The 25,435-nt window shown below is 46.2% G+C and overlaps 2 protein-coding genes across 2 annotated transcripts; one reads left to right on the top strand and one right to left on the bottom strand.

The window, feature by feature from the left end:
* Nucleotides 1–7,304: 7,304 nt before the first annotated feature.
* Nucleotides 7,305–11,455, bottom strand: Ypel4 (yippee like 4). Its single transcript, XM_051184359.1, has 6 exons — nucleotides 11,273–11,455; nucleotides 11,084–11,159; nucleotides 8,399–8,723; nucleotides 8,210–8,253; nucleotides 7,832–7,940; nucleotides 7,305–7,659 (listed from the first exon to the last, which is right to left on the bottom strand). Exons 3-6 carry the CDS (start codon nucleotides 8,537–8,539, stop codon nucleotides 7,570–7,572), a joined length of 384 nt encoding a protein of 127 aa, XP_051040316.1. The 5' UTR covers nucleotides 8,540–8,723; nucleotides 11,084–11,159; nucleotides 11,273–11,455; the 3' UTR covers nucleotides 7,305–7,569.
* Nucleotides 11,456–15,912: 4,457 nt separating this feature from the next.
* On the top strand, nucleotides 15,913–20,739 carry Clp1 (cleavage factor polyribonucleotide kinase subunit 1). The gene is made up of 3 exons (XM_051184353.1): nucleotides 15,913–15,977; nucleotides 18,387–19,014; nucleotides 19,689–20,739. The coding sequence occupies exons 2-3, from the start codon at nucleotides 18,409–18,411 to the stop codon at nucleotides 20,358–20,360; spliced, it is 1,278 nt and encodes a 425-aa protein (XP_051040310.1). The 5' UTR covers nucleotides 15,913–15,977; nucleotides 18,387–18,408; the 3' UTR covers nucleotides 20,361–20,739.
* Nucleotides 20,740–25,435: the final 4,696 nt, after the last annotated feature.

Below are 25,435 nucleotides of genomic sequence, written 5' to 3' on the forward strand. Positions count from 1 at the left end.
TAAACCCAATGTGGTGGCAAATGGTGGGTGTAATCACAACACTGGGGAGGCTGAGTGAATAGGACTGCTGAAAATTTGGGGTGGATATGGACCACCTAGCAAGACTTTGTCTCAAAAATTCCCCCAAACAACAGCAGCAGCTGCTGCAACAACACACACACAACAACAGCACACACACACACACATACACACACACACACACACCCCTACCCAAGAAACAAACATCCAAGAATATTCTGTTATTCATCAGGACAAAGATTCCAGATATATACTATACAGTCAAATAAAGTAGCCACTATATGAAAGTAAAGGGCCAGTCTCAGTTTTACAGCAAATCTGAGGTTGTGACACTCTGTCTTAAAAAACAAAAAAACAAAAATACACACAAAATAAATGTAAAGAACACAAAGTCATAACAAGACTCGTTTTACAATTAATATATTATGATAAAATTTAAAGTGATAATACTAAGCTAAATTTAAAAGCCAGTTCCTCTGCTCTAGCCAGATTTCAAGTGCTCAATAGCTTCGTTTGTCAGGTGGCTACTATCTTGGATGACACATATATAGAACCATTTCCGGTTTTTGTCCAGAAAATTCCATATGATAGCTCTGCTCTGGATCACTCTTTTACAAATGCGGGGACTGAGGCCCAGGGAAGGAATGCTTGTTACAGGAAAATATGTGTCTAGATCCAAGCTATCCTTCTTCCTGACACATCCTCCTAGTCCATCCTTCCTTCTGAGACTCACAGGATTCCCCCAGCTCAAAGATTGTGCTGGTTGGTGCTGGTGCTGGTGGTGCTGGTGGTAGAGGGAGGAGGGATGGGAGTGGGGCAAGGCTGGTTCAGAGAGATGTTTGTGACTGACCAGGGATTCAGATGCTGCGCATTCCTGATCAGGTCAGGCTTGCCCTGAGGCACTCGGGATTAGCTCTTCTGAATAGCCCCACCTCTTCTTTCTGGAGTTGCCAGCTTCCTGCCCAGCCCAGGGGGCGCTTAAATTCAGGAGGCTCCCGCACTGCTTTGAGTGAGGCTAAAACAGGGAGAAAATTCCCTGCTAGGGAAGTACTTCTGGTCAGAAGGGGCGTTGAAGAAAGGCAGGAAATTGACCGATGCATCTTTCAGAGGTCTGCAAGTACAGCACCAGGGGCATCTGGGAACAGGGCTTTCGCCAGCTCATCCGGGAGTTGCATTTGGCGGGAATTGGATTTACCTTCACCTGCACACCTGCAGTGATGTGTGATGTGTGTTTGTGTGTCGCGCGCCCGCGTCTGTGTGTGGTGGAAAAAACGCTGGGAGAGGGGCATCCTGGAATGGGGTAGGAATAGGGAACAGGAGGCGAGAGGCCAGGGGAGGGGGCGCCCGGGAGCACCCTGACCTCGAGGACTGTCGAGAGGCGGGGAAGATGGGGGTTGGGGGAGAAGAGGGGAGCCTGGCAGCCAATGAGAGGAAGGATCTCGTTTCAAAAGGGTTAACCCACAACCAATGAGAGCCTGGGGGAGCGGATCCTGCTCACTCCATTCAAGAATCCCAAGTATTCAAGATGGACGGCAGGGAGTGTGGAAGGAGAAAGGGGGCGCGGGGGGAAGAGCCAGATCTCTAGAGAAGCGGAGCGCTGCAGCCAGCTCATCCCGGAGCCTCGGTTCCGGCCTACGGGTGGAGGGGCAGCTGGCGGGGACAGAGAGGCTGGCTGGGTACGAGAGGGCGTGAGAGGGGAGCGAGGCCAGGAAGGGGAGCCAAAAGGGAGGGAAAGGCAGAGAAAGAGCCCGGGAAGAAGGAGGTGGCGGGCAGAGGAACCTAAGAAGAGCGATGTGTAGGTATTGGGAGCTCCGCGCTTTTCGGTTTTCTTCTCTCGGGGAGGGGAGGGGGTTCTCCGGCCTTCTTCTCTCCTTTGCTTTTTCCTCCCCTCCTCATTCTCCACTCGTAGGCATCTTCTCTATTTTTCCTTTCGAAACACTATCTGGGGAGCACCAGGCGTGTCTTTCTGAGGTGGCCTCACTGTCATTCTCCAATGGGGGGCGTGGTGGGGAAGGGTGGGGGGCTCTAAGCCTGAGCCATCTGCCTGTCCCTGGGCTTGGGAGGGTGTGGGGACGCGGGGGACTTGGCGGGTGTGTTCCGAAAGCAGCTAGAGCATTGCAGGGAATCTATCACCTCTAGAACTTGTGAGGTGAGCCCCATTTGCTGTAGCGGTGTGAGGCTGGCTTTAGTTAGTAGCGGTTGGGTGTGAGGACGTGGGGAGCTGTGTCCCCACCCTCCAGTTGGGGTGTGTGTCGACTGAGGGGTGAGTTGTGTATCAAGTATGGCTGAAGAGTTTGCTTGTGCGTGCGAGCGCGTGTGGTCCAGCCTCGAGGTGTGGCAGGGGCACAGTTGGGTGTTGAGGGAAAGCGCCCCTCACCCCACACTTCCCAGCTGCCCCTCTCATCCCATTCACAGAACAGGGCTTTCAGGACCCTCCTGGTCTCCTCCTCCCGTCGCCATGGTTGCAGGAGGAGGTGGGGGATTGCAGGAGGAGACAGTTGGAGCCAGCCCCTTGCCCCTGCTGCTCCAGCTAACCCCCCACCTGCCCTTTCTCTCCTTTCCACAGGCTGGGCCCCATTCCTGCTGCTCTGGCGGGCAGGGGCCGGAAGATGGTGGCCAATGAGGAGGGGGAGTGGAGAGAACTTGAGCCAGGGCCTCCCCTCCCCCATTTCCTCCTCTGTTTCTACACCCGCTTCTGGAAGGAGCTGGGGGGGGGGGTGGCTCCTAGGCCCAAAGTGGGGGAAGGGTCCTGCTGGCTGTTGAATTGCTGGTCTCCCCTCAGGAATGAGTTGAGCACGTGAGCTCCAAGGGACTCAGTGTCCCAGCAGCCTCTCTCTTTGCTCCTTAAGGAAAGATCTGGGGACTCCTTGATGAAGAGTCTTCTTTGGCCACCGTGAAGCGTACTGGGTAGTCTTGTCTTTGTCCCTTTGCCCCATGTTGGCCTGGTCCAGTTCCCAACTGGCTTGCCCAACTCCAGGAGCAAAGAGGCCTGGCCACTGACCCAAGCGGGGCCTTGGTTTCCGTCCATTAGAACTGTGCAAACTGGGGCAGGGCCCCGTGTTTGCAGATTACAAGAACAAACTGCCTGGGAAGGCGGGAAAGAACCTCTCCTGCTTCCTGAGGGGGTGGGAGGAGGCTGGAGGGGGAAGCCCAGAGGAAGAGCTCCCGAATAGAATTCAGTCCTCCATTTTTACTGCTTGTTGCAGTGGAATTGGGGTGGGGGGACGGTTGTGGAATTGATCTCCCCACAGGGAGAAGTGGCCTCTCAGCCTCTGTCCCTTTGCTCAAAACTGTAGCTGGCTTCAGGTCAGTAGCTCTAGCTGGCATGTGACTCTAGAGCTGAGTCTTTGGGTTTCCCAGTGCACCTGGCTTTGAGTTTTCACCAGTCTCCATGGTCTAGGGATTAAGGATGATGGGCTAGTGGCATGAAAACGAGTGTTTAATTTCTGATACTAAGATTGGGGGTGGGCAGGAAACTTGACTTCTAATCTCACTGTCAGTGAAAGCTTACCCTGCACTCAAAGAGCCAAATCACTGGCCATTTTTATGCCACATTTATAGATTGCTTTGACGGCCTCAGAAGGGGGGCAGTTGCTTGCACCTCCAGATCTGAATTATAAGTCAGCTTTAGACTGGACACAGTAGAAGGTTCTGTGCTTCTGGGTGGCAAGGTTCTCTCTGAAAGGTTGTAGGCAAACCTGCAACCCCATGCTATTCTCACCTGGACTTTTTAGAAAACAAAAGGTATTTCCTTTGAGGGGCCATTTTCAAATTCAGGGGATCCCTCAGCTGCCTCTAGGGCCTGCAGCACCACCTCGAGAGGAAATGAGGAAGAGAGGAAGGCTGTGAGCCGAGTGGGCCAGGGACTGGGAGAAAGAAGGGTGAGGAGGCAGGGCCGGCATGTCTTTGCTGCTGGCCGGAGCTCTTTTCACATTGTGCTACTGTCTTCACCTATAACGAGCAGTGCAATGTTAAAAGGGCATCGGCCTTGTAGTACTGCCCGGTGCCGGCAGCCTCCTCAGCATCACTTTTTTCTCCCATCTGGACACCAGTCCATTGCCCTGGTGAAAATTTGGATTTATGAAGCCATTTACATATGCAGTTCATAGGCTAAACATTGCATACGTCACCGTGAACCTGTTATTTACTGGCAAGTAACATCCCCATTTGTTGGATTAAAAAAACAAAAACAGAGGACTGGAAAAGTTTAGGCTATTTGGCTAAGGCCGTTGAGCTCCTAACTTAGGACTCTGTCCTGAGCCCAACAGGAAGGTACCCATCAGTTTTTGTCAGGAGAGATTTGAACTCAGGGAGTGAAAGGTTTTGATGCCACCTGCTGGTTATGTGAGGGTATCCTCTGAAGTCTTCAGCTTTTAAGGATAACTCTGGGAGCAACTCCTTAAATGAAGGTCTGAGTTTTCAGGCGAAGCTTGGGATGGACAGTTGGTGGTGAAGTGTGGGAGAAAAGTTATGAGACCCACAGAAGACCTATGGGAACAAGAAGGAACACAGGCAAGGAAAGGGGCCAACAGAAAAGTACAGTTGTTTAGGCAAAGAGGCGTTAGTATCCCTAGTGTCCTCTGCCTTTTTATGTGTGGGAAGGGGGTCTCTTCACACATAGTTTTCAGCATGTCCTGCCAAGCACATCACCTGATGGTGATGACTCAAGGGTAAACCTGCTTTGGCATCTGAGATTTGGACATCACTTACGGTCTTAAAAGGTTAATTTCTTAAGCCAGACCCAGAATCTTCTCTTGCTCTACAACCATGCCATTTACCTTTCTGTCTTTCACAGGACTCTTCCTTGAGCAGTTTTGAGCTTGCTCTGGTGCAGAAGTGCAACCAAGAGATGGGATTGAATCTCTACTAGAGTTTAAGGAAAGAAAATCATTGGTATCAATGAAACTGAACAATGACTGGGTCAGGCATTCTTTGTTTGGCCCCAGCACTCAGATGTTTCAGGCTTGTGTTTGCCCTTCTGTGTCTGCCAGTTCTTTGTCTTGCCCACTGTCTCCACATTCTGATGTTAACAGTATTTGAGATAGTATAGGTAATACCAAATTCATCACTTCCAGCTATTAAAGTCATCTGAGCCTTGATGGGCATAGTGATGCATGCCTTTAATCCCAGCACTTGGGAGGCAGATAAAACCAAAGTGCTCTTGAGACTAGCATGATGATCTATATAGGAAGTTCCAGGTAAGCCAGAGCTACATTTGCCTGTGGGCCCCTTCCCCAGACAAAAGCTTCATGTCTGTCACACAACAGCTATTTGACCGTGTCATTCTACTCTTTAAGTTTGGGGATGGGATATGACTGAGTAGATAGCTTTCAGAGCATGCAGGAAGTCCTGGACAACACAACATCAAGTCAAATGCGGTAGAGCATGCTTGTAATCCCAGCACCTGGAAGGTGGAGGCAGGAGGATTAGATGTTCAAAGTCACATAGCAAGTTAGAAGGCCAGCCTAGACTATAAGACTGTTTTGGAATAGCAGTAGTTTGTCCCTGTCTTCACAGTGTCCTTGGTCAACCTGTGGTGCATGACCTCTTTGGCAAATGTCTTATCTCCAAAAAATACATCATGATCCATCCATAACAGCAAAACTGCAGTTATGGAGTAGCAACAAAAATAATTTATTATTGTGTCGCCACAATATGAGGAACTGTACTAAAGGGTTGCAGCATTAGGAAAGCTGAGAACCATCACTCTAAAGTATACAGCTCTTCATTTTTTCCTATTTTAATCTCATATCTCATTCTCTTACACTTCCAGCCACAGAAAAACACAGTTTCCTCAAATTAGCTAAGTTTGTACAACATCACACTATTCTGTCTGAATCCCTCTCCCTGCCTGGTCTTGCCCTTTGCCTGGCCCATCTTTCCATCATGGTCTCTTCTGTAAAAGCCATCCCTGACTCCAGATCTAGGTGAAGTTCCTCCTCAAGTTTTCTGTTGGGACCCTCTGGCCACTAGACAGAGCTCCAAGAAGTCTCGCCATGGCTGGCTTGCTCACCATGCATCCCTGGAGTTAAATACAATGCTTGGCAAGTAATACATAGCTATAAATATTTGCAATGCCCATGACTTGATCTGGAAATAAGGATGTAACCTAATAGATGGTTTTTACCATGCATATAGTCTTCCCCCATAGGGGCTGAGCAGCTCCAAATCAAAACTTCACATCAGTGCACCGACCCATGTTCCTTACATCACACTTTTGTGCTGATGGTATAGTTTTAAGCTGCATACCACTTTGCACCAAATGCCAGCAGCATCTCAGTCCATAGATTTTCATTTTAGCCTCAGGGGTATCCATGAGTTGATTAAAACATTCTAGGACCAGGCCAAAAACCCCAACGTGGAGACACAAATCACCAACTAGTGGAATAAGTTTGCACTGGCTGCTTATCCTGTATCCAGATAAAAAGTAGCCTCATTCGGGAAAAGTCCAGGGGAATGAAAACATCAGATGGTCCCAGTGAACAGACTCATCAGAACCCATGCCTCAGGATTCACCTGGATGCTTACCACTTGTGAAACAGATGGAGAGTCTTGCCACAGACAAAACAACTGCTGCCTCCTACCGGTTAGAAAAGGGGGGCCTTGCTGGTGTGCATACTGGGGACGAACGGTACAAGGTCCACACCTACGGAAGGAAAGCCAGGGCAGCACCTCACAGTTGCTTTACCCCTTTTTATTAAAAATAGACCCAAACACTTTATGTATCATACAAAAGTTTCATTCGCTGGTGGCAGTCACTGGAAAGACTGGTCCCACAGCGCCGATGATCCACAGCCTCCAAGGGACTGGGTCCCAGGGAGCAGTGGCTGAGCCTTGGGGAATGCCCATAAAGACTGCTCTCTCTGGCAACAGCCAGCTGGGAGTGGGAGCTGTTCTTGCAGCAGCTTTTCCCACCCAACCCAACGGCAAAGATTAGATATTTAAAAGTGCCTCTTTAGTGCCAAGGTAAACAGTGGAGTGAAATGGAAACCCCTGTAACTGATTTCCCAGGATCTAGGGTTTGTGTTGTCTCTCCTATTGACCCCATCCCTAGTCCTTTTTTTTTTTTTTTTTTTTTTTTTTAAACCAAGAATGGGGTTGGGTAAACTGCACTCAGACTCTGGGGCCCTGATATCTGAGACCAAAATTTCACTCCAGCCTAAGTCTTTGCTATTCTGTTGTCCAGCCCCCACCACCAGTGTTTGTCCTGTTCATTCAGAAAGGGCCAATCACAGTTTGGTAACTCACAGTCTTATCTTCCTGAGTTAACACCCTGCCATCACTGTTTTCAGAGCCACAGTCGTCTCCTCAGTTTTGTATTTCCCTGACTGCTACCCGCTCCTGAGCCTTAACCACCCCTGGGGTATCGCAGGCTCCTGTTCCAAAGGGACCTGGTACTGCTGTGGTGGGGGAAGGGAGGCCGTGGTCATTTGGAGCCAGGTTTCCCCAGGGGTGGGCAGTACTCATGCTGGTGTGGACTGCTCACAGGGCCAGGGGACTGGTGTGAGGAAGGTGGGGCATGCGGAGGAGGGTCACAGCCTGCTGAGCCCCTCAGTCCCAGCCGTTGTCTTTCACCATGTGTGACATCTCAATGATGTACTTCCCTTCTTTGTATTTCTGGCTGGTCTCAAAAGCTTGTTCCTGGTGGGGAGTAAAGTAGTGACCATGGGAAAAAGTGTCTCCCCTCCAGGCTCCTCTACCCACACCTAGGCAGACCCAGTTCCATGTGATCCATGCAAAGGCCTGGTGTGTGAACACTGGGTTTGGAGGGCCATGGGGACTGTCTGGGAAGTAGCCCTCTTCAAATACTTACATATTTCCAGCCAAGTGTGGTCTTGCAGCTTTCACAGAAAATGTCAGCTACCGAGTGCAGTCCTGTGAGCAGGAGACGCTGTTCAGCTGGCCCACAACCCACGTTGACCCTGTCTCAGGAAACAAGGAGCCAGCACACAGTAGGGTTGCTCTGTCAGTCCATCCCCCAACCTACCCAAAAGGAGCTCAGCCTTCAGCAGTCCACCCCCACACAACTTAGACTGCCTTTCTGAACCCCTTTGCAAAGGGGAAGGTAAAGCCAGAGGTACCCGATAATTTTCAAGGCTTATCACCCCCATTTTGCAAAGAGGAAAGCTGTTGGCGCACAAGCACATGTACACACACAGACACACACACACAAAGAAAGAGGTAGACTCACACGGAGTTAAACAGGTAGGCCCGGCCATGGCTCCCTTGGAAGGACTGTGGAAACAGGACAGACAGTGACTGCTGGGTATGCCTCAGCCCCACTGCGTAAATCCCAGCTGGAGTGGCGGGAGACCTCAGGTGCTCCCATTTCCTCGGAGTGAAAGCTTGGGGGAGTGGCAGGCCCACGCTTTAGCGTTACCTTGGAAATAAGCTCATCGTGTTTGGCCAAGTGTGCTCGACAGTGGACACAACTGTAAGTGCGGTGGCAGCGGGGCAGGTAGCTGCGGAAAGTCTTGGTGGGTAGACAGGCAGGGGCCGGGCCAGGGTCACAGCTGGGCATGACGGGCTGGAGGACGATGCCCTGTCGGGCTGGAGGGGCTGGTGCCGTGCAGCCCCCACAGAGACGGTCGCAGGTAAAGCAGCGGAGCAGGTTGGCTAGAGCCGTGTTTCAGGACAGTAGAAGGGTGGGGGGGCTGCCCGGCCAGGGCCCCCCCAGACGAGAACCAGATAGAAATGGAAATCACCTGGTGAGAAGCGAAGGTGCATCAGGGGAGATGTGACCTCATGAGTAGCCGCTCCTGCATGGCTAAGGAACATGGGGCTCGGTTCACCTGTACTCTCCCACCTCAGCACTGACAGCCCTCAGCTTCCCATTGCACTTTCTGTCCCCTAGAGTCCCATTCTGTTCTGGCAGCGGTTCCAGGTGTCTTGTACCACGGCCAGGGAGTTGGTACCTCTTTCTCTCCAGAGGCAGTAGCAGCCTCCAGCATTTTCCACTGAGAGCAGCCTACTGGCACATACACTGCCTTAGAAGCAACATCACCTGCAGAGACCCCTTGTGTCCAGTTCTGTGAGAAACTGTCCCCTAACATGAACTCAGAACCTTTGAAAAGTGAAGTTTTCCTGAGTTGTTTTTTTTCCTGTTGTTGGTTTTGGTTTTCTGTCTCAGGGCCTCTGTTAGCAAGACAATTGGCCCACACTTTAGGAAAAAAGGAGGAACAAGCAGATGGGTACATACATGCTGCTTCATCCTCCCTCATGGGACTGAGTTTTGAGCCCTGGAACTCCATAAAACTTGGTAGCTTCTTCAGTGTATCAGACCTTACACGTGGCTGCTTCTCAATCCTGCATCCAGAGCTACATATTCCAGGCTAGAGGGAGCACTTGCTGTCTTGCTAGCCTCTGGTCCTCAGGTCACATCATTATTTATTTACTGTTGTCTTAGCTCTGAGTAAAAGACAGGCACCTAGCCCTAGGAGAAAAATTATCTTTCCTCCAGCAAGTTTGACAGCTGGACCAGTGAAAAATGAGCAGTACATCAGAAAGCCAGATTCCTAGGCTGTGCTGGGCTGTGTGAGAGAGCAACATTAACAGGAAACAGGGTAAGGGGACTGACTCCTTATTTTTAAGAGCTGGACTTTGGGGCACAGGCAGAAAATGTTTCCTCTTCCAGGCGCAATGGTAAACACCAGTGACAAGCAGCAGCAAAATGAAATAATTGCAGGGTTCTGATTAAGAATCTTGAGCCACCGGTATCTGTTCACACTTCAGCCCCAAAGTGACTGAGGGTACTGCAGGCAGAGGATAAGGAGGGAGGTGTCATCTGTCAACTCTGATAAGCAGATGGGGTAGGTACCCTATCCTGCAGCTGTGGGTTGGGTAGCCTGTGTCTCCTTCAGAGATGCCAGCTAACTGCTCTAGAGATGGCTAGACCACCGAGCAGAGGAGGCAGTATGGCTTTAGTTGCCAGGACAAACAGGCTGTTCTCCTGTCCTCTGTGGTGGTCATAAGCATCCCAACTGTTCTATTCTATTCTCTCCAGGGGCTGCCCTGCAGTCTTTCCACAGATCCCCCTAGGTGAGACCATCTTCAGTTTCTGGTTCTCAAGCATTGGTTGAATACTAGGAAGACACCTTGGACCAAACTCAGGGTGACATTGTGTGCTGGCCCTCCTTGCTATAGTTCAGCATCACTTCCTTGATCTGCCTTCAACTTTGCCTTCAAGTTCCTCTCAAGGTTCCACCTTGAGACACCGACACTTCAAGGGACTAGGAGATGCCAGGTTTGCCCCCTCCCTCTATCTTCTGCTCCTTTCCCATCCCTGTCCTTCTGTCATTGTCACGCCTCCCTCTCTGTCCCCCTGCTTCTCTGTCCAGCAGAAGAGAAGCTGCAAACAAGGCAAAAAAAAAAAAATCATAAAAAGGAGAGTTGGGGTTATTTCTTCTCCCATCTCTGCCATCTCTTGTCATGGGGTGAAGCAAATCAGGCAAATGACTGGGGGCAGGAAAAAAAAAATCAACCAAACAACAAAGGTGAGTGCTGGGAAGAGGCAGATTCCCTGATGCTGAGCTGGGGCTGGACTGTAGAAGATGGGGGAGCAGAAGGGCTTTCAACTGGGAAGACTGGCAAAAGCAGCAGAGGTGATGAGGTAGAGGCTGGTAGAAGCAGGTGCCAACCTGGCGCCTCTCAGGGAACTCAAAAGGGGAGGGGGACTTGTGCTCACAATAGATACCTTCAATTGCTTTGAGGCTTTACCTCCCCCTGGGCCAGCATTTTCAGTATGGTATGGTCCGAATAATTAGTAGAGCAGCCAGATCCCAGGGCGGGCTTTGGGGGTCTGCACCAGCAGCAAACAATAAACAGTGATGTCTGATTCTGGAGCCAAAGTTGCCGGGAAATAAGTGGGAGAGAATCGTCAGAGCTCGGGGAAGGATGGAGGAGCCCAGAGAGAGAGAGGGAGAGAGGAGCGGAGGCACCAGGGAGGGGGAAGGGAGGACAAAGGGTGGATGAATAATGCCTTTGCAAAGGGGAGAAAGCAACAATCAGCAGGAAGAGGAAATTTGCAAAGGGGAAAAATTGATTTGGAGAAGGGCTGCCCCCTCACCTTGAGGTCTGCTCCAGAGATCTCCGTCTATCTCTCTCAATCTCTCTGCTCACTCTTCTCTCTTCTCTTTCCGCTCCTTCAATTGGAAAGGGGATGGGATTGGGGGGGGGGTGGGTAGTCAGGGGTTTGAGGACTGGGACTGCAGTCTGGATAGCAGCTGGGGGCCAGAGGTTGCCTCTTGTTCTGTACCTCGGTCTGTGGGTAAATGTGGCTGTGTGTTGTGGAACTGCATCATAACACTGTGAGTCATCCAACCCCCCACCCCCCTCACCTCCCACGTCAGAGCAGGGCTGGGAGACACAGGAGGCGGGTTGGGAGGGAAGGAGAGAGGGAGGGGGCAGGCATCAAGGGACCTGGTTAGAGGAGTGATGTTAGGGAGTGGAGGCAGAGGGATGGCTAGCTTTGGGGTGTCGATGATGCTGGTGGTAGGCAAAAGGAGAGATAGGTTGTTAAGGAGCAAGGCTGTGTGGCCAAGGAAACAGAACCTGAGGGAAGGGTAGGGATGGAGTGAGGGTGGCTGGGTTGGAGAAAGGAGAGAGCAAGGCTGGGGAAGTAAGCGATGGATATAGAGAGAGCTAGGAAGCGCGCGCGCGCGCGCGCACACACACACACACACACACACACACACACACTCAACAGGATTATTTTTTCACTTTAGCTTAACATCAGCTCTGATGAAGGGTAAAGGATAATATACTGATTGTTGTGGATGACAAACTGACCTCTCAAATGTGTACAGTACTGAGTACTTGGAAGTTTTAACATCTCAGTTTAATGCATCACAAAGAAGCCATAGGTCAAATATGACATCTTGCCCCGGAGAACCTCTTATCAACTACTGCGTCCAAAATATTTGTGCTGCAAATGGAGACACCTATATGACATGAGGTTCTTGACTGGGCTGTAGACTTTCTGAGGCAGATCCTCAGGCAAACCTCACTGCACCCCAAGACCACATCATCTAGTATAAAACCTTGTGCGTAGAAGAGACTTACAAAACAGGAGTTTGTTTGCATCTTTAGACACCAGTCAAGTGTCTGACTTTGATCTCAACAACTCCTGAGTTGAAATCTTAGCTCTGCCAATTATTCACCAGGAGCCACAGGCAAGTGACTAATCGTTCTGCGACATACAGATCCTGTTCTGCTCAGTAGAGCTAATAATATTTACCTCATGGAGAAGTGACTATGTGAGATAGCATGTAAATTTCCAAAGGAGTGCCTAACACAATAGGGACTAAGTAAGAAGTAATGTAGTTTTCTTTTGCTCCCTCTTGTTTGTTTTTGTTTTTCAAGACTGGGTTTCTTTGTATTCTTTTGGAGGCTGTCCTGAAAGGAGCTCTGTAGAACAAGTTGGCCTTGAACTAACAGAGATTCACCTGTCTTTGTCTCCCCAGTGCTGACTTCAAAGGTGTGTGCCACCGCCTGCCTTGTCGTGAACTTTTTAAGTTAGCATTTAAATTGAGGAATTTTGTTAGTGTTATTTCAGAACAGCATCCTTTAAATGGGGTTATGAGGCAAGCAGAAGGACTGCAAATTCCAGGCCAGCCTGTGCTTCATGGTAAGATCAGGAATAAATAAAGAGCACCCACAGGCTGGGCAGTGGTGGCAGGGAAGCAAAGGCAGGTGGATCTATGTGAGTTCAAGGCCAGCCTGGTCTATAGAAGGAGTTCCAGGGGGGGAAGAAAGGTCCTTAGGCTGTGAATTTAAAGCTGGAAGCAAAAAGGATATTCATAAATTTAAATCAATAAAGGAATAAAATGGTCAAAGATTTAGCTGGAGAGAAGGAATAGGACACATGACAATGATTTGGGGGGTGGGTTGGAGATGGCAAGAGTGCCCGGTGAGATAGGGAATGAGAAGAGAGTGGGCAAACATGGATGCTTTCTATGCTCTATTCTTTTTCTGTATTTAAGAAGCAAAGTGGAGAGTAATGGAAAGGGGAGGAGAGGGCTCTTCCTAAATTCAGCTAGAGATGGTTACACAATATCCAAATAAAGATGACCTTCAGGTAACTGGGAGACACTGCCTTAAGGGAGTGTGTGATGGCAAAGAAGACTCATGAGAATGAGTTCCAGAGAAAGAGGATGTACTCCTTTGGGAGGTTAGAAGTTTGCTGATGGAAGTCTAGTGCTAAAATTCTGAAGAATGAGCCCAATAGCTCATTGAAAAGCTAATGCTTCATGGTGAATGAACGAAATAAATAAAGCAAATTCCTGAAGGAAACTGAGAGGTAACAAGTCACCTGCCTGAAAACAGTGTTAAATAGGACCAGCAAGAGAAAGGTAGACCAGAATGCTACCCTATTATACTCTCAGTCTAAATTCATCAGATGGACTAGAATGAGGAAAAATATTCACTAGCTTTAAGGCAGCAGGTCTTGAGTTCGAGGTCAGCCTGGTCTACAGAGTGAGATCCGGGACAGTCAGGGCTATACAACACAGGGAAACCCCCTCTCAAAAAAACCAAAACAAAACAAAAACAAAAAACCAAACAGGGAGCTGGAAAGATGACTTGGCTGTTGAGAGCAATGTGGCTGTAACTCCAGTTCCAGGAGATCTGATGTCTTCTGACCTAGGAGGGGATCAGGCATGCATGTGATGCACATAGATACATGCCAGCAAAATGCTCATACACATAAAATATGCAGGATGGTGGTGGCGGCATATGTTTTTAATCCCAGGAGGCAGAGGCAAGTGGATCTGTGAGTTTGAGGCCAGCCTAGTCTTTAGAGCTAGTTCCAGGACAGCCAGAGAGCTGTTACACAGAGAAACCCCCTGGAAACAACAACAACAACAGTAAAATAGTTGGTTAGAGAGATGATGGCTCATGGGATGGGCAGGGAAGAAACCACCGTCTTGAAAATCAAAAACAGTAAAAAAAAAAAAAAAAAAAAAAAAAAAAAAGGAAGAAAAGCAGTAGTTGTAAAATGTGATGGTTATAACTACTTCACAGGGTTGTAGCTGTAGTTAAATGAACTCGTGCCCTCTACACCTGTGTAGCCATGGAACCAGACCTAACAGCTCATTCTATGTAATTGTTTGCCTGTTATTATAAATTGATCCAACTCCCTAAGTTCTTGGTTTGGATCGGTTTTAGTTACCTTTCTTATTGCTATACTCAAATACTTGACAAAAAGCAACTGAAAGGAGTTTTTATTTTGACACATGGTTCAGGAGATGGAGTCCATCAGCACAGGGAAGGCTTGGCAGTGGAAACCATTTGCAGCTGTGCTATTGAAACCTTGCTCACATCTGGGCAGATCAGGAAGCAGAGTGGAACACTTTTTCCTTTTCCTCTTCTGACTCAGTCCAGGACCCCAGCCCCTGGAATGGGACTGCCTACATTCATGATGAATCTTTCCTCTTCCATTACATTTTTCTGGAGTCCTTTCACAGACACACCCAAAAATGTGCCTCATTGGTGTCCCCAGTGTTTACTAATCCAATCAAGTTGGCAAATGAAATTAATCATTAAAAGGCTGACCTCTAAGCCTCATAGTGTCGTACACCTTAAAACAAGCACTCTGGAGGCAGAGGCAGAGGCAGGTGGATCTCTGTTTAAGGCCAGCCTGGTCTATGTAGTGAGTTTCAGGACAGTTAGGACAGTGAGATACTGTCTCTAAAAACCAAAAAGAACAACAAAACAAAAATCCTACCTCAACTAATAACTGAATGTTTAGGCAAATGCCTATCTTAGTTTCCTCCCCAATTGAAACTGGAGATAATATACCGACCTGGAGGAAGTGGAAAAATGTAAAGCACGGTATATGAATAGATGAGATTATTATAGTCTCTCCAGCTTATAATAAAAACTTAAAGGCTAACATAAGATACTTGCTACATTATAGGCAATGTGCTTAGTGCTTTCCATATATCTCATCCAATCTTCAAAAACAACTTTAAGAGGTTGAATACTGTTATTATTCCCATTTTACAGATGAGAGATGTCTCAGGGAAAGGAAGCCTGTGATTTATCCAGTCAAGCAATGAGCCAACCATACAAGATTCCAAAGGCCATGCTCATGAAAAGTGAATTATAGACATGGTGGAACCGGTTAGCAGCCCTGTAAATGATTGACCTTGAATAACTGTATGATTTACATAGAGAAACAGTACAGACTCTGGAAGAGGTTGATGGGTAATGACTGGTTTATAAGTTTAATGGAATAGATAAACAAAAACCCAAACCAACAGCCATCCTGGCTTGAGTCTGTAAATTCCAGCACTTAGGAGTCCTGAGGCAGGAGAAATCACGAGAGTCTGGTGTTGGCTAGACCCCTCCGATCTCCCCCCCCCCCACACACACACGGAAAGAAAGAAAACAATTTACACTTGGTTCCTTCTGTATGTCCGGCACTGAGAGGCAGAGGTTGTCAGCTTCATGTATCCTCAAAGAGGAACCGCTTTCTGCCTATTTCCTCTGCCCGGGTCTCCTGCTTAAGCTAGGTTTTGCTAACTTCCCCACGTTCTGGCTTGTGCTCTAAGCGAGCAGAAGATCCAGACAGCGAGGCCCCTCCTTTTCTGGTCGTCCTTAGCTTTCCTGGACAGCAGATGGAGAGAGAACATGTAACCACTTTCCGCGCGTGGGCGCACCGGCAAATGCCTCCTCTCCGCCTCCTGCGGTCTTCACGCGCAAAGTGACGGCGCTGCCCCGCCCTCCTCGCGCGTCACGGCACAATCCTCGAACTACAACTCCCAGAGGGCTTAGCGTCTGCGCGCTCTCACTCCCAACTACATATTCCAAGAGGAACTACGCGACTGTGTCTCCTCCCATCGCGCAAGAACGGAACCGCACTTGTTTTCCGGCTGCTCTCTAAGTGGTCGTTGTGTGTTTGTGCTCCAGTCCTGTCCAGAGGATCCTGCCACGCTGATTTAGGGCCTGTGGTTGTGTAGGTAAGGACCCCATTCACTTCCGCGAGTCCTGGGCAGATTTCTGTGTCGGCGCTAACTGAAAGAAATACTGGACCTGGAAGTGCGGTTCAGAATCAGAAATAGTAACTTACGTTTCTTTGCAAGATTCTAATTTACGGTGTTTCGTTTTGTTTTTCCCACTGTGGTAGCTGTTAAAGGCACTGTTGGGTGAGGACGTGTAAATTCCCACCATATGACAGCTTAGCAGTAGGTTCAGGCGCCGTTTGAACTAAAGTAGCTATTAGGAGTCTCAGAATCTGATATACAACTGTTTTCTTAGTTCGAACCCTGTGTGCTGTTCTTTGCACACTTTCCAGAGTCTAGTTTCCTGTTGGCTAAGAGAGCTGGAGAGTGGGCATCTGTTATTTCTTTTCCAATAGGATGGTGGAAGGAAGACCACGCAGTCAAGTCTCCTGTTAGTTACATTTGTAGGGAGTTTTTTCCTTTATAACCTAGTCATTCATCCATTCAATGTTTTCTGTTGAGGTGCACTACTGCTCTACCTACTAGAGATAGAGTAGCAAACAAAAATACCTGTACCTTCTAGTTAGAAGGTACCTTCTAACTTCCTCTGTCTCCCAAGTGCAGGGATTAAAGGCGTGGGCCACCACTGCCTGGTTTACATTTTTTAATGAGTTGTATAAGTACAATAACCCAAACAAAAATAGAAACATACAGTATAACAAAAATTAACTTTAAATTTGTACTTATATTAAAAAAATACCTTCTAACTGCAAACAAATACCCAGTGAGTCCGAAGGCAATAAGAACTCCGTAGAAAAAGATAATGGGATGAAATCATTGGAAGATTTTTGGACGATGGCTTATTATAGATAACTATTATTCTGTATTTTTAAAAATTATACATTATACATTACTTTTTGCTTTTTGAGACAGGGTTTCTCCCTGTACCTTTGGAGCCTGTCCTGGAACCAGCTCTGTAGACCAGGCTGGCCTCGAAAACACAGATTCCCCCTGCCTCTGCCTCCCAAGTGCAGGGATTAAAGGCGTGGGCCACCACTGCCTGGTTTACATTTTTTAATGAGTTGTATAAGTACAATAACCCAAACAAGAATAGAAACATACAGTATAACAAAAATTAACTTTAAATTTGTACTTATATTAAAGAAATACATACCAATGTAAAATATTTAATGCTAATAGTTACTTTTTTGGTTTAAAAGTAGATTCAATAATCTACTCTTTTCAGAAAGAGATCCTTGAATCTAATCTCCTTTGTTCAGCTTTTTTCCTGACCATTACCAATAACAGCTTGTAACCAACCCCTCTTAAATGATAGTAAGTATCCATAGCTCATCTTTTGGGAATATGGGCATAGTTCTTTAAAGTTATATATGTTGGTCAAATCTAGCAGTTTTCATAATCCAGTGTCTCTTAGCAGCCAAAAAATTCAAAGACAACACAATAACATACAGGATTCCGACTGTATTTCCTAACTGTATGTGGCATATTGTATTTTTTATTACTCTATTCCTTTTAGAAGAACTTTCTGAACCCATTTTCTTTTCTCTCCCAGCACTGTAACCCACTTAGAGGTTTTTTTTTTTTTTTTTTTTTAATCTGAATTTGTCTTCACTGTGTATCTGTACCTTTTCTTTCTGCATGAGCAAAAACCTTAAACCTGCCACACAGCATTTGTCTGGGAGACACCTCTCTGTACTGGGGCTCACTTGAGAGACTGCCTGAACCCAGCATTTGGCGGAGAGACTGCCTGAACCCAGCATTTGGCCTTAGCTCATGTCATGCTGGCCCCTGCCAGGAGATGCATCCCTGTATCGCAGCAGGCATGAAAGACACAGGACTAGGAGGTTTTGTCTGGCTCTGTTTCTGGCTCCCAAATAAATACAGAGAAGCTTAATATTAATTATTAATACTTGGCTGATAGCTCAGGCTTGTTACTAACTAGCTCTTAAAACTTAACCCATTTCAGCAGGGTGTTGTTGGGCACACCTTTAGTCCCAGCACTCGGGAGGCAGAGGCAGGCAGATCTCTGTGAGCTAGTTCCAGGACAGCCTCCAAAACCACAGAGAAACCCTGTCTCAATAAACAAAACAAAACAAACAACACATTTCTGTTAATTTGTGTGCTGTCCTGAGGCTCATGGCTTTTATCCCTATCCCAATTTTGTGTGTCAGACTCATTCTGCTTCTGGCTCCTTGTGACTCTTCTGCCTCCACCCTTCCTATTCCCAGCATTCTCCCTGTGTAAGGCTGTCTCATCCAATCTCTTATTGCCCAACTATCAGCTAATCAGCTTTTTTTTTTTTTAATTATTAACAGTGAGAATAATACATATTTACAGTGTACAAAGATTGTTCCATAGCAGTGGCCTTATGTAATGATTTGATCTAATGTTTAATTTGAATTCTAGGCACAGCAGCTATACAGAAAAGATGAGCGAGGAATCCAATGATGACAAGAAGCCAACAACTAAATTTGAACTAGAGCGAGAAACAGAACTTCGATTTGAGGTGGAAGCATCTCAGTCAGTTCAACTGGAATTGTTGGCTGGCATGGCAGAGATCTTTGGCACAGAGCTTACCAGAAACAAGAAATTCACCTTTGATGCTGGTGCCAAGGTGGCTGTTTTCACTTGGCATGGCTGTTCTCTGCAACTAAGTGGCCGGACCGAGGTGGCTTATGTTTCTAAGGACACCCCTATGTTGCTTTACCTCAACACTCATACAGCCTTGGAGCAGATGCGGAGGCAGGCAGAAAAGGAAGAAGAGAGAGGCCCCCGAGTGATGGTAGTGGGTCCTACTGATGTGGGCAAGTCCACAGTGTGTCGACTGCTACTCAACTATGCAGTGCGTTTGGGCCGCCGCCCTACTTACGTGGAGCTGGATGTGGGCCAGGGCTCTGTGTCCATCCCTGGTACCATGGGGGCCCTGTATATTGAACGGCCAGCAGATGTAGAAGAAGGTTTCTCCATCCAGGCCCCTCTTGTGTATCATTTCGGCTCTACCACTCCTGGCACCAACATCAAGCTTTATAATAAGGTCAGAGCTGGAGCTAAGATGGGAAAAATTAAATCGGAGTAGGAAGTAGGGAATTTTGTTACTTAAAACTGTAGAATTTTTATATCTTTATTTATGTTGGTTTTTCAAGACAGGCTTTCTCTATTTAGCCCTGTCTGTCCTGGAATTTGCTCTCTAGACCAGTCTGGCGTTGAGCTCAGAGATCAGAGACAGCCTCTGGGGTACTGGGATTAAAGGTGTTTGCCACTACTGCCTGGCTTTATTTTATTGTTTTGGTTTTAGGCTAGAGTTTTATACTGAGACTCTGCCTCATAAAAGCAAAAAAAAAAAAAAAAAAAAAAAAAGGGGTGGTAGTAGGATGTAGTTCACTTGGCAAACACATTTCAAGGCTTGTGGTTGGATTCCCAGCCCTCTACACAGGGTTGTACCTATTTCTCTAAAGAGGAACTTAAATAGATGGCTTTAGGGATTGGAGAGATGGCTCAGTGATTAAAAACACTGTCTGCCCTTCCAGAGGACCTAGGTCCAATTCCCAGGGTCCATGTACCCACACAACAGTTTAGAACTGTAACTGTGAGGGAATCTGATAACCTCACACAGACAAGGAGGCAAAACACTAAGTCAGTGCACATAAAATAAGTAAATAATATAGACAAATTTGTCTGATTTTTGTTCTCATTTTGATCCTTTTCCAGATTACATCACGTTTAGCTGATGTGTTCAACCAAAGGTGCGAAGTGAACAGAAGGGCTTCTGTGAGTGGCTGTGTCATTAACACTTGTGGCTGGGTCAAGAGCTCTGGTTACCAGGCCCTGGTGCATGCAGCTTCTGCCTTTGAAGTGGATGTGGTTGTGGTTCTGGATCAAGAACGACTGTACAACGAATTGAAAAGGGACCTGCCTCATTTTGTTCGAACTGTGTTGCTTCCAAAATCAGGGGGCGTGGTAGAACGCTCCAAGGACTTCCGGCGGGAATGTAGGGATGAGCGTATCCGTGAATATTTCTATGGATTCCGGGGATGTTTCTATCCCCATGCCTTCAATGTCAAGTTTTCTGATGTGAAAATCTACAAAGTTGGGGCACCCACCATCCCAGACTCCTGTTTACCTCTGGGCATGTCTCAGGAAGACAATCAGCTCAAGTTAGTACCTGTCACCCCTGGCAGAGATATGGTGCACCATCTCCTGAGTGTCAGCACTGCTGAGGGGACAGAGGAGAACCTTTCTGAGACAAGTGTGGCTGGATTCATTGTCGTGACCAGTGTGGATCTGGAACACCAGGTGTTTACTGTCCTGTCTCCGGCCCCCCGCCCACTGCCTAAGAACTTTCTTCTCATCATGGATATCCGGTTCATGGATCTCAAGTAGTAAGAAGCCTCCCTTCCTGGGCCATAGAAATCTGGCCATCACCAAATGGAATGAGATTTGGAAATATTAAGGAGCTAACAAGGAACAACTAGTAGAAAGCACACACTCTACCTCTTAAGATAATGGTAGACCCCTGTAACTCTGAACCAAAAGGAGAAACTAGAAAAAGAAAATTTGATTATTTTTTTAAGATCACCCAAGGTGCCACTTAATATATTCCAAGACCCTGGAGAATTTCATGTCTTCCACTGTGCTACTATGAGAGGTTTTTTTGTTACTGCTTTCTGGTCCATATATAGTTCTTGTTATATAACCAGGGTGAAAGTGAGATAAAGTTCAGACTTGAAAACAATTATTTTAATAAATATTATTAAGTTGGTGTGACTCTGTTTTAATTATTTTTCCACCTAAGCATTATAGAAACTATAGGAATAATTTTTCTGCTAAAAAGCTGTAAGGAGTAGAGTAAGAACCTACTTATGATCTGAGCATGTTTGGTTTTTTTTTGGTTTTGATTTTTTTTTTTTTTTTTTTTTTTTTTTTTGAGACAGGGTTTTGCTGTGAAGCTTTGGTTGTCCTGGAACTCACTCTGTAGACCAGGCTGGCCTCAAACTCATAGATTCAGCTTGCCTCTGCCTCCTGAGTACTGGGTTAAAGGCATGTGCCATCATGCCTAGCTGTCAAGCATATTTTTATGATGGTCCCCTCTTATTTCACACTTAGATGGTAAACCTGTTTTCAGTGCTGAGTATACTCAGAGATAAGAGACTAGTGGTAATCTTGGGATGAGTTCATCTATTTCTTAGATATAGCCCATTGCTTTTTATTTTTTACATTTTATTTATGCATGAGTGCTCTGTGTTTACATGCCTGCATGCACGCCTACATGCCACAAGAGGGCATCAGGGTATTGGACCCCATTATAGATGGGTGTGAGCTTCTATATGGGTATTGGGAATTGAACTCAAACCTCTGGAAGAGCAGCCAGTGCTCTTAACTGCTGAGCCATCTCTCCAATCCCCAATCATTAACTTTTTGACTTTTTGTTAAAACTATGCTAGTTGTCTCTTTGTGTAGAATCAGGTCCTAGTGTCCAAATGTACTAGAGTTTTTGGGTATTAAGCTGGGAAAGCCCATTTTTGGTGTTTCTAGTTTGGACTTTACTTTGTAAATATTGAATAAATTTATCCATCCGTTTAGCCCCCATTTTTTTTTTTTTTTTAAGATTTTATTATATATACAGTGTTCTGCCTGCATGTATGCTTGCATGCCAGAAGAGGGCACCAGATCTCACGACAGATGGATGTAGCCACCATGTGGTTGCTGGAAATTGAACTCAGGATCTCTAGAAGAGCAGCCAGTACTCTTAACCTCTGACCCTCTACCCAGCCCTATCCCCCAATTCTTTATTGAGTACATACTCATCAGGAACTGTTCTAGGTGGGGAACAAAATAAAGTTTTACAAAGCTTGCAGCCAAAGTAAAAACAGACAAATAGTATAGAAGCTTAAATTTGGAGATTTGGAACAGAGTCAAGGAGAGCCCTTTCTGAGAGTACATATCCAGAAAAACCTGAAAAACTTAAACAGTACTGTACAAAAGCTTCCCAGTAAAGCAAACTACAAAATCCTAGAAAAGAAAGCTCTGAGTTTAGTGAATGAAATTGGGTGTAATGTAGTTGGGTGTAATGAACCAAGCAACAGGAAGGGTGAGGCTTGAGGGAGCTGAACAGATCAGAGAAAGTATGGTGTTCATGAGTCAAGCAGGTTTTATCCACAACAGTGGGAGAGATCACAGGACTAGGGTCATTAAGCAGAAGAATGGCACAATGCACTTTGCATGTGACAGATTTCCTTCTGGCGTCTTCATCTTTAGCTTTGGTTGATTATTTTTCTACTGTTCTTCCCTACTTTGCTGTTCTCTGTCCCTATGTTCTCATCTATCTCCAAGACAACCCCCCCCCCATTTATTAACCCACTCTTCATTTGAAAAGATCATTGCTGTGTGGAGTTGATTACAGAGGGCAAGCCTCTGGAGAAGCCAGGGAACAAATGGGATGTTTTGGTGTTTTGATGTCAAGGTGTGAATTGATGAGAGACAGGATGAGGGTTGAAGAGTAGGGGCTGGGAAGTGCTACCATCTGTGCTTTGGGATATTTTGAAAGTAAAATGGACAGGACTTGCTTATAAAAGTGATAAGAAAGAGAAAATGGGAATTTAATCCCTCACTTGGGAGGCAGTGGCAGGTTGCTCTCTGAGTTCAGGGCCAACCTGGTCTACAGAGTAAGTTCCAGGACCAAGGCTGTTACACATCTAGGAAAACCAAAGGGGAAGGGGAGAAGAATGGAATAAAATGGAATCAAGGATGATTATTTGTATGTGTGTGCGCTTCAAATTTTATGTGTATAAGTATTTTGCCTGTGTATATGTATGTGCACCACATGCATGCATGGTGACCAGGGAGGTTACATGAGGACCTTGGGGCTGAGTTGCTTTGTGCTGGGAACCAAGTTCCATCTTTTGAAAGAGTAACAAGAGCTCCTTTTCTCTTTTTGAGACAAGGTTTCCCTGTGTAGCCCTGGCTTTCCTGGAACCTGCTCTGTAGACCAGGCTGGCCTCCAACTCAGAGATCTGCCTGCTTTTGCCTTCCAAGTGCTAGAATTCAAGGCATATGCCACTATACCTGGACTATTATTTTTCCTTTTTTGGTAAATAAGTACTATTGACTGCTGAGTGTGTATGTGTGCACTTTTGGGACAAGGATTACTCTCAAACTCAGTACACAGCATAGTCTTCCTCCATAATACAAGTGTCACCATACCTGGCTTGTATAATTTTTTTTTAAAATGTATATCTTATTTATGAGTGTTCTGCAAGTATACCTGAGTACCAGAAGATGGCATCAGATCCTATTATAGATGCTTGTGTGAGCCACCATGTAGTTGCTGGGAATTGAACTCTGAACCTCTGGGAGAACAGCCAGTGCTCTTAACTGCTGAGCCACCTCACCAACCCCATAAATTTTTTTAAAAAGATTTTTAAACATTTTAAAATAATGTATTTATTCACATTTTATCTGCATTGGTGTTTTACCTGAATATATGTCTGTGTGAGGGTGTCAGATTCCTCTGGAACTGGAGTTAAGACAGTTTTGAGCTGTCATGTGGGTGCTGGGTTCTCTGGAAGAGCAGCCAGTGCTCTTAACCACTGAGCCATCTTTCCAGCCCCTTAAATTCTTATAATTTTTTGTGTGTAGGTATGTATGTACATGGTGTATGTTTGTGGAATACTTGCCACAGCAAATGTGTAGAGGTCAGAGGACAACCTATGTATTGGTGTCAGTCCTCTCCATCTTTATGTGTGTTTGAGGAATGGAATTCAGATCACCAGCTTGAGGAGTCAAGCATCTTTGTTTACCCACCAACTTGAGCTATCTTAGCAGCTATTTGACAGGGTCTTACTGTGTAGCCCAAGCTGGTCTACAACTTGATATTCTCCTACTAAGCCCTCCTAAGTGCTGGGGTTGCAGGTGTTGGGAAACTAAAGGAAGGAGTAAGACTAGCAGTTGAGTTTTGGCATTGTTGAAGTCTGAGCCATTATTCATCCATCTGGAAGTTCAGCAAAGACAGCAACTGGAAACCTTAGAAAAGGTTAGGGCTGAAAGTTCATTGACAGCCACTGAACTTTAACTACAGATGTTGTTTTATCTTCTGCACAGTGGCTACTGCTATTTTAGGCAGCAACTGTGACTCCACAGTTACCTGTTTCTCTGGAAGCAGCCAGGAATTTTGCTCTTAGAAGGCACTGGCCCTGTCTCAGCTGCTAAATTAGTTAATACTAATTTTCTATCATTCTATTTATAAATAAGACTTGAGATTCAAAGGCTGGAATGAAAACCTGCTAGCTTACAGAGATTACATAGCAACTAGCTAACCTCTCCTTGCTTATGTCTCCCCAAAAGCTTGTCCTTCTGTTTCACCAAAACAAAGCTGCATCACTTAAAACTTCTCCCTATTACTTTCAGTGCATTTCTCTACCCCTTCCAGATGTCCTCTGATGTTCTACGATTACTTTCTGTCAACTAGTCGATAACTCAGCCTCCTGACCAAGGTTAATTTTATTTAATTAATGCAAATGCCAACTCAGGGTTCACATCGTGATTGAATACCCCCCAACATACAGAAAGTATTTTAAGCAGTATAATTTAGTAATTTAGGTACTGTGAAAATGGAAATGAGGAACAAAGGATGGAATTAAGAGGCCAAATGAGTTTAGGCTGTAATTCTAGTGGTACAGCTTTTGCTTAACAGGTATAAGGCTTTGAACTTCATTTTCAGCACTAGGGAAAAAAAAAAACTGGGGTGGGAGGTGGGGGCAGAATGAAGCATAATGGGAACTAACAAAGGAAACTTCACTGTGGATCCTAAAGCACTGATGCTATTCAAAGCTGGCCTGAAAAGTGTAGTCCTGGAATAGTGGGATGGAAGCCCCACTGAAACAGACTTTTGAGGACTTGTCTTTCAAGAAGCTTTGTTAAGAAAGAGGGTGGAGGGCTGGCAAGATGGTTTTTAGCAAGTAAAGGCACTTGTAGCCAAACCTGACAGTCTGGAGAAAACTGACCCCCACAGATTGTCCTCTGACCTCCACACATGTTCTGTGTCAAGTGTTTGCCTTTTCTACCACACACACAAATGCACTGAAAGGCATGGGATCCAGAGAACAAAGAGAAAGACTGTTGTCTTTTAACAAAAGCTTACATTGGCAGGTATGCCAAGGATCCAACCCAGGGTCTTGCAAATGCTAAGCCCAAACTCTTGTCACTGAGCTTCACCCCAAGCTCCAAACAGATATTACATGAGGATAAGGAGTGAAGATAGTATTTTAACATGAAGATGTTAAAAAAAAGATGCACTGCTTGTTATACTGCTGAAAGAAGGCATTCTTTTTGCTAAGTTGAAGTCTGACACTGGTTTGCCATATATATGCATTTGAAAATTCAAGTGAACTGGATTTGAAAAAGCACAGATAAGTGACACCAGAGAAAGCACCAGGTATTACTTGTCAAAGTAATTTATT

The sequence above is a fragment of the Phodopus roborovskii genome, unplaced genomic scaffold, assembly GCF_943737965.1.
Source record: "Phodopus roborovskii unplaced genomic scaffold, PHOROB, whole genome shotgun sequence".
NCBI classification, from domain to species: domain Eukaryota; kingdom Metazoa; phylum Chordata; class Mammalia; order Rodentia; family Cricetidae; genus Phodopus; species Phodopus roborovskii.